Here is a 9,733-nt window from a genome sequence, read left to right on the forward strand (position 1 = left end):
TAAGTTTAGAGGTAAAATTCCTACAGGTCATTTTTTATCTTAAATTCACTTTTAGTAGTTAATTTAGGTTCATTTTGATTTTCCTTGTCCTTGCCTCCACTTCCTAGCTACACATAGGTGATCTCTGATGATTTCTGTAAGAGAAGCTGACAGAGTAGAAGAAAAGAGCAAAGTTCTTTTCTGTTAGGCTGGACCATTAACAGGCAGTGTCTTTTCTCCAGAGCTGTGCTTTCAGTGTTCAAATTCCACCATGTCTCCTGCGTGCCACATAGTATCGTCACATGCACATACATATACATGTAATGATACTTGCCAACTCTGATGTATGCACGTGAAACCTGGACCGTGTACAGACGCCATGCTATGAAGCTGAATCACTTTCACATGGGCTGTCTGATGACACCGATGAGGATAAGATGGCAAGACAAGGTTCCAGATGCCGAGGTCCTCATACAGTATTAATCTTATTGAAACTGATATGTTTCTATAAACTTAAGTCTTACATTTGTCTGTACAAACATTCACCCTGTAGCTCAGTCAGAACATTCAGAAGCAATACACACACTTTTAAGAAGTGGCCGTCTATCTAATGAAAAACTACAGGAAAGATATTTTTCGAACACTGAAGGAGTTATCAATAATACTTAGTAATCAACTAAAAAGAGATAATTATCTCAATTTAATGTGTGCTGTAAGAGAACCAAGAAGAATTAATGGAAAACTGCAGAGAATACACACTTGTTTATAATGCACCTAGAACACTAGAATACATTTAGCTATTTCAGAATAAAAAGAGCATTAGAAAACTTTAAAGTTTCTAATGTTTCATTAGTGTGTCACTTGTAAATTTGTAATTTAACATGATAGAGCTGATTACAGGCATTTCTGTCATTTCAGGGCATTCTGAAATCCTTCAAGTCATTGAAGGAATCTGGATCATTATCTGAAGTATTAGACCAATCTCCCTGTATTATGCTTCCAGTATAATCAGTACTTTTCCATAATAAGTACCATGTTACCTCTACAGCTCTCCCCACAAAATTACTATTCCAAATTCAGCACAAAAATGTCAGAACAGAGGTTATGATGCTTTGTAGTCCTGATGCTTTTTAATATCATATTTGGCTTAACCAGAAGATCAGCTATGAACAGCATAGGTGAGAAGGACCAAGTGACACAACCAGAAATAAATGGCTGCTTTGGATTGGGTAGGTGATAACACTTCCTTACAATGACTTAGACTTGGCACAGAATCACATTTGTTCTTGAGAGCATTGCCAGTTCAAGTAACCTCATCATCAGGGCTCCTACATGGAAAATCCAAGCAATGGAAGGTTAGCTATTGTGTCATCTGGAAGCCAGATGTTGGAAGAAAAGTTTAAGTTACCTGATGAAACATGAAACAAGAGAAGCTCAAAAGTAGATCACATGCACAGGAACAGGAAAGCAAGCAATGTAGTCCATATTCAGAAACATAGCTACTGCTATCACAACACACTTATAAGCAGCTTGCTGTTGTCACATGATCACTATTCAGCCCTTACATTGCAGATGGAAAAATACAGAAGTGTGAGGAATGAACAGAGAGTTTGGAACAGTCACTTCAGAGATGGTCCAAGAAGTAAGGAGTCAAGAAAGGTTCTCTGACAAATGCCTGAGCAGAAAATTCTACCCTCAGCTATCACAAAGTAAGCTACTTCACTTCACTTTCAAGGCCCTTTTATAGCCTATCCCTACCCCACCGATCATCTCTCCTTCATGCCTACCTCTGCCCACAATGCCAGCCTCCATCACCTACTTGTTACATTTTCCAACGTACTTGTTTGAAAACTGCTTTCTCCCATGCCATGCCTTATGCGTGGAAGGATGTTCCTGTAAACATCTGCAAAACTAATACATTATTCTAATTTGAAAATCTCCTAAAAAAAACCCAAAAACTTTTTTGCTGTGGTGCCTACAAAAAAGCTTAACAGCAAGGCTGGTGGTGTACTGTGCTGACCAATAGTGTCTCATTGTTTCCTTGTACTCCCCTCACCCCCCCCACACCCCCCCCGGTATATCTGAACTTACACTAAGTTCTTTGGTGCAGGAACAGTCACTTTACTGTGTTTGTACAGCACCTAGGACAATGCAGTCTGGGTCTTTAACTAGGGACCATAAGTGCTATAAATAATAATAATTGATTATTTGGGAGAACCAGCAAACAAATGTGATGTAAACAGGACTGTTCATTATACTTTTCAATCCAGCATGCAAAAGGAAAGGCAGACTCTTGACCAAGCTGTATGGAAAATATTATATCCATCTCCAAGACAGCATTCTGAAGACTCCAAGCCCAGATGGAATTGCAAACAATACCAGTCCCAACTAATGTAAAAAAAACTATTATTTAATATATACTGCCCTTCTATGTTTATTGTTTGACTTGTGATGCAAACAAGAGAGCTGGAAAATTAAGTTAAATGACCTGAGAATAATACCCCTTTAACGAATACACATCTTTTGTTCAGGTGTTGGCATATTAACCTTTGACAATACCCGCAGATGGCAAATTCAGTTTGCAACTGTTCATTGTAATTATTTTGTAATTAATAACATTATCTTACTGCCTTATATGAAGTGGCCTTATTTTATGCATTTGATCTAAATATTTTACCATGTAACATTCATTATTTTACACAGCATTTAAAAAAAAAAAAAAAAAAAAAATAAAAATAAAAAATTTAAAAAAAAAAATAAAAAAAAAAAAAAAAAGTAAATTAAACCTAGAATGTATACTATAGCATCTAAGTAGACATTAGAAATACCAGTAAACCTAGAATTTTACATAAATCAACAACAATAAATCAAGATATTGCTAGTTTTTAAAAAGTCTGTGACGTTGGCATTGAACATGATCCTATTTCCAAAGGATTACTCCCATACCCCACTGACTTTCATTGTTAGGTGAAACTAGGTTTCAAATTCTAAGAGTCACCTTCACCATAATTTAAGAATCAAACAATGCACATATCCAACTCTCCATGAAACAGCTGTTTCTCCTTTCTTAGGCAAATACTGCATGTAGTACTGAATGCCAGTTGAAAAGGAAACTATGGTTCCTTCTGAAAGGTCACACAGATGATGGGTTTTTTTTAAATCAGTGATCTTAAGGGTTTTTAGGTCCTCATTTATATGAAATTCAATGTGACAATGTATAATATTTTACAGAACTAACATGCACCAACTTAAGATCCCATACATTTTCTTTTATGCCAAAATTATATTGATATGAAATAACTACTTTACAGGTCTACGACCATGAAAGTATTGACAGTGGCGTAGTTTAAATTTGTTTTACAGCACATAGCTGCGTGTTGAAAAAAACTATTTCTAGGTCAATTAAAATATTTTTGTTTCAAGTTACTGTAACTTGACTTTTCCCCCATCAGTAGTTACACGCACCTGGTAACATGCAAAGTCATTTCATGTATGTGCATAATTTAACAGAGTTAAATACTATTATGCATAACTGACTAACTCAATGATACTGTTGGAATCCTGATACAATTAGTTTAGCTCACCTCTTTATCCATACTCTCTAAATCCTCTTTACATAGTGTGTACAGTGGCATTGTCTCGGACATACTTGGCTGGCGTTTCCGTTTGGATGGACCAGGTTGATCTTCATTCTCATTTGCTGGTAACTCCTCTTCATCAAACAGCTGCTGCTGATGTGGTTGAACAACTCTGTAAAATTTCACAGGTCCCACATGAGAAAAATCATTTTGAATTACAACTTTCATAGAACTGAATCAGATTCAACATGAAGTGTATGGTTACGGAAGAGCTACAACTTCACTGAAGTACTGCTATGCCCTCCTTTGAATACTTGGAACAATCTGATGTGTCTGGAATTGGAAAAATTGATCATTACACTGCCTCTTTCTCACTGTATTCTTCTCCCCTCCCCCCACAAAAATCTGCATATTCAAACTGTCTATACCAATTTAAAAGTTATAAATATAGAAAGCTCGTCAGGACACTGGAATGCCTATCCACAGTGCAACATGTCTTTTGCCAATACAATCTGAAGGTGTGTGGACCAGGTACTGGCATAATCAGCCAGGTGCTAACACAATCTTCCAAATAGTTTTGTAGGTAGCGCTACGCTGGTGGAACTTTTGCTGGTAAAGCTTTCTAGTGAAGATAAGCCCTTCCTCCCCAGCATTCTGAGAAAATGTTTATTACATCAAGAACAACAGCTATACTACATCTGTAAGATCTCAAAGAAACCATGAACACACTTTCATTAAAACATTAATATTGTAGACACATGGATTGAAGGAGAGAAATTCAAAATTAAAAGTAGATTGTGGTTTTGTTGGGAGGGACAGGAGCTTTAAAAAAATAAAAAAAAAAAAAAACAGACAGACAAGAAGAAAAGAGGAGGGATATTGGCTGTTAAAGCCAATGTTAAACCCTCCCCACTTATTCTTGACCTTGAATCAATAGACTAGCAACGGTAATCTTTTTTGCTTGTGCGTCAAACAAAACAAAGTAATCATCACATGGATCTCAAGTGCTGGTAAATAATGTGAATTATTCTGTCTATTACAACAGAGAGAGAGAGAGAGAGAAAGATCTTATTACAATACTGGAGACTATTAAGGCCTTTGGATACACTTTCATCTACATCATGGGTAATACTAGGAGTTTGTGCTTTTCAAATCTTATTTTCCTTTACATTGGCCTGACTGAACAAGAAAACAATGCTGTTTTGTGAATGTAGTCAGTATGAAATGTTTGACAGCCTTGGAGGGCAGAATTTATTTATCCAAACACATTGACAGTACAGGAAGATGTCAATACAAGCTTCCTCAAGTCATCCTGGAGAAGACAGATAATGTATCTGTCTCCATGGCTATTCGTTCCTTGGCGCCTCTGTCTCCAAGTGCAAATTGTAATGGCTTGTGTATTACAGAAATACATTGCTAGCAATACCAGACCACATTTTTAAATATAGTATGTATTTAAACTAGCAAAAAGAAAACCAAGTAAGTAGTGTACTAGTGCTACACTCCCTATTGTGGCAATGGCTGTAATAGGGTACAATGAACCAAGATAAAGTCTCTCCTGAAATGGAGAACTGTTTGTTAACAGGTGCAGACCTCAGTGCTACAGAGCTGAAGCACATTGGCAAAGTCCTCCACTGCCTCTATGTACACCATCATAGATCCACCGTATTTCAAAAAGAGTAATGCTGTCCAAGAGTGGCATGAGTTTATTACCACCACCTGTTCTACTTAAGTATTATGTATTGATTACAACATGGGAAACTGTACAAAAACATTTTACCTTAGAGCAAGGTGGAGCTGAAATACAATGTCAACCTGTGCTAACTGCTAGTTTGGGCCCGTCAAAACATTTTATATTTATCATTAGTTAGTTTAGATGTTTTTGGTTATTATTGTGATTTTTTTAAGAAGGACTGACAAATTAGCCTGTTCCAGTATTTGATTTCTGTAGCTCCGTTCTGTCTCCTGGGTACCCAACTATCCAAAGTGGTAAGCATGAAGGCCATATTTCAAGTTGTATTCTTATACTGACAAATTTTGAGAGCAATACAATGTTGTCAATGCACCAATGAAATATCCAGGACAATCCATTTACACAGAAAGCATCATCCACAGTAAAATACTTATTATAGTGCAGAAGAAATATACCCATTTACATGGCAATGAAATAAAAGCTGTATACCATGTCCCTGATTCTCTTCTCACACTCGATTTATACTGCTGTAACTCCTTTGTTTTCAACAGAGATACTCCCAATTTTATACAGGGATGAGAGAAGAATTGGGCTAGCAGGTAAACTAGAAAAGATGCTAGGGAACTCAGTTATAAGGTCACACACACACTGTTCTACCCTTACCGTTTTGATTCAACAATCTGAACTTCTAGCAGCCCAAATATTTCATTTTACTACCTCATAAAAGAGACTATATGTTGAGTCAACAGACGTACAGCTGAAAGTAAGTGTGGCTCTAGCACCAGTGGGAGCTTTCAATCCAATGTACTTCTGTATTTGGGGACATAACATTTTTATTCAATGTCTGGCATAGCTGAGAGATACAGCTAGGTCCCAACTCCATCCTTTTCCAATAGTTTTCTCCTGCTGCCAGCTATGACTCCTACTGGTGCTAACATTTTAAGGCTGAAGAACATGGCAGAAAAAAAAAAAAAAAAAAAAAAAAAAAAAAAAAAAAAAAAAAAAAAAATAAAAAAAAAAAAAAAAAAAAAAAAAAAAAAAAAAAAAAAAAAAAAAAAGAGGATGGACAATTATATTCACTAGATAATTACATTAAATAAACTACATAAAACCCAAAGAGGAGGTTCTCAGATATATTTATTATAATGTGCAACTAAGAACACAGGGGGTCAATTTTCAGAAGGCACAAATGACAATTGGGCACCTACATACTATTTAAAGTAAGGAATGTAACTGACATTTGTGCCTTTGAATATCTTCCCCTTAGAGCTCATTTGTACATATACACAAATTAAGTTATCAGTGAACACTATAGTTATACACAAGGAGCCCCAATGCCTTCACCTTTAGAAGTCTGGTAGTGTCTTGAAGAGCTTTCATCTTCTCTATCCCCCAACAATCACCTCAGATTTTCCAAAGTAAGCCTTTGCAAGCACAATCACATACCCCTGCACTGCATAACAAATATTTAACCTTGCAAGATATACCTCCTTTGTAAAATATGATCCTGAGGACAAGAGACTTGGATTCTAGTCCTGACTTGGACATTACCAATTTGAAATTTGCAATTGGACACATCATTCAGTCTGACCTCAGTTTCCTCACGTGTAAAAAAGGGATATTGCTATGTATCACCCAGGAGAGAGTCATAATGTTGCAACGCTTAACATTTGTGAAATGGTTTGAGTTCTGATAGCAGCTATTGAGAAATTAATTTTCAAAGCATAATGTGAATTTATAAAGCTCAGCAAATCTGTGGATATCCATGTCTGTGGACCATGTTGGTGGATAAAAATTTTGTATCTGTGCAGGGGCTCTATAGATTTAACATCTCTAGAGTTTAGCACAGGGGCGGGCAAACTTTTTGGCCTCAGGGCCACATCGGATTTCCGAAATTGTATGGAGGGCCGGTTAGGGGAGGCTGTGCCTCCCCAAACAGCCAGGCATCACCCGGCCCCCGCCCCATCCGACCCCTCCGCTTCTCGTCCCTGGACTCCTGCCCCATCCACCCCCCCCGTTCCCTGACGGCCCCCCGGGACCCCTGCCCCATCCACGCCCCCCCGTTCCCTGTCCTCTGACTGCCCCCGGAACTCCCGACGCATCCAACCCCTCCTCTCATTCCTGACTGCTCCCCCCGGACCCCTGCCCCACCCAACCACCCCTTTTCTCTGTCCCGACTGCCCCCCTCCGCCCCATCCAACCCCTCCTCCTCCTCCCTGACTGCCCCCCCATGACCCCTACCCCCATTCAACCCCGTTCCCCGCCCTCTGACCGCCCCGACCCCTATCCACACCCCCACCCCCTGACCACCACTACCCCAATCTCCCCTGCCCTCTATCCAACCCCCCCACTCCCTGCCCCCTTACTGCGCTGCCTGGAGCACTGGTGGCTGGCGTCGCTACAGCCATGCCGCCCAGAGCAGCAGGACAGGCAGCTGCGCCGCCCGGTGGGAGCCAGCCACGCAACCACGCAGCACAGGACACTGAGCTGAGGCTGCGAGGGAGGGGCCTGGGGCTAGCCTCCCAGGCCAAGAGCTTAGGGGCCAGGCAGAAGAGTCCTGCGGGTCAGATGTGGCCCACAGGCCGTAGTTTGCTCACCTCTGGCTTAGCACAACTTATGATACGCCTGAATAATACCAATTGTATATTCCTGGTACAGAGAAGCAAGTCTCATGACTGCCTTTATTCTCAGTCTGACTGTTCTTAAGAGTTTGTTATAAAGTGGAATCTTGGTCCCTCCTTCCTTGTCTTCTTTCTGAGCAGCCACTGAGAAAAATTGCACTCTAGATGAAGTAGACAGCTTCCAAGACAGGAGATGCTGTTACCCCATACTGTCATGAAGTTTGAAAAAATCTCATATAGCGCCTTGAGAGTTTATCTATAAAACCAACTACTCTTACATTTCAAATCCTCAGTCAGCTCTCTAATTGCTGCAGGTGGTGTTTGTATCCTTTGAGATCAAAGTATTTCTTTAATCTACAATCAGAGATTTTAAGAGGTTTGCAACAGCACTGATGGAGTCTAATTCTGTGACCTGGTCACCAGGACTTGCTAACTTTTCACTGATGTTAGTCTGCACTTTGGAAATCACCCAGACTTTTTTACATGGTGTATTTATAGTCCAAAGTAGAGTTTACTGATTTTTACTACTGCCTTAGCTTAATCAGCATATATAAATTACACAAGAAAATTACAAAGGAATGTTTTTAAGTACCTGAAATGTCAAAACATCCATTGATATGGATTGAGCACCTGTGTAATTGCAAGAGGATTGCTGTTTTAATGACAAATTCCAAAAGGAAAAATCTTGATGACATCTCTCAAGACAGGAAAATAGAGTTGCAGGCACAAACAGGAAACAGCAGGAGATTTTCACAGCTCTTAATTAAATTCGCTATTTTTTGGTTTAGTGTAATCTCACTAAGAAGGAACTGTGGGATCTGTTTCCTGTGAGTCAAATGTTTAGCTATTCTGCAAACCATTTTAAGTCATCATTGTGCTTCCGATCCTACAGCCTCTCTATGCCACACTGGACCTGTGGCACAAGCTACACTGGCCTCAGCACGGCCCAAGCTTGCGCCAGCTGCTTAAGATCCCAAGATTCATAACAGAAGTTTGGAATCATAAGTATGCCCTGGGCATGACCCTTAATGTCATCCACAGCAACAAGAATTGCTCACTAAAGATGAAAACAACTTTGCAAGTCTGTCTTAAATCATTAGCTATTTCAAATTGTCACCACCAGTTAGGGCACCAATATCAATACACAGTTCTGGGAAGCTGTATACATTTATGAAATTAACCATATGCTCTCAACAGCCAGAGCAACAAGACAAACTAACTGTGCCTTGTTAAGCTTTGATGCACAAGAAATGTATACGCGCTGTGACAAAGTTCCTCCTCTATCTTGGTGGGTCCTGCGCTTATTGGTGGATTTTCTTGCCTCAGATTCACCAGGTGGGTTGGGGAACAGCCCAGAGACCTTCCCCTCTGGAAGAACCCACAGTCCAGGTCAATTGGGAGGTTTTGGGGGGGAACCCGGGCCCGCCCTCTACTCCAGGTTCCAGCCCAGGGCCCTGTGGACTGCAGCTTTCTATAGTGCCTCCTGTAACAGCCGCATGACAGCTACAATTCCCTGGGCTACTTCCCCAGGGCCTCCTCCAAACACCTTCCTTATTCTTACCACAGGACCTTCCTCTTGATGTCTGATAATGCTTGTGCTCCTCAGTCCTCCAGCAGCACACCCTCTCACTCTCAGCTCCTTGCGCCTCTTGCTCCCAGCTCCTCACACTCGCACCACAAACTGAAGTGAGCTCCTTTTTAAAGCCCAGGTGCCCTGATTAGCCTGCCTTAATTGATTCTAGCAGCTTCTTCTTAATTGACTCCAGGTGTCCTAATTAGCCTGCCTGCCTTAACTGGTTCTAGCAGGTTCCTGAATACTCTAGTGCAGCCCCTGCTCTGGTCACTCAGGGAACAGAAAACTA

General features: G+C 40.2%; 1 protein-coding gene across 3 annotated transcripts in view; it reads right to left on the bottom strand.

The window, feature by feature from the left end:
• CTDP1 (CTD phosphatase subunit 1) overlaps nt 1-9,733 on the bottom strand; it is a 171,883-nt gene that overhangs the window by 98,761 nt on the left and 63,389 nt on the right. For all 3 annotated transcript variants that reach the window (XM_024205115.1, XM_024205113.1, XM_024205114.1), the window contains exon 11: nt 3,564-3,729. In XM_024205115.1, coding sequence (XP_024060883.1) covers nt 3,564-3,729 — 166 coding nt within the window. The remainder of the gene's footprint in view (nt 1-3,563; nt 3,730-9,733) is intronic.

Source organism: Terrapene carolina, unplaced genomic scaffold, assembly GCF_002925995.2.
Source record: "Terrapene carolina triunguis isolate 2854851 unplaced genomic scaffold, T_m_triunguis-2.0 Scaffold58, whole genome shotgun sequence".
Lineage (NCBI taxonomy): Eukaryota > Metazoa > Chordata > Testudines > Emydidae > Terrapene > Terrapene triunguis.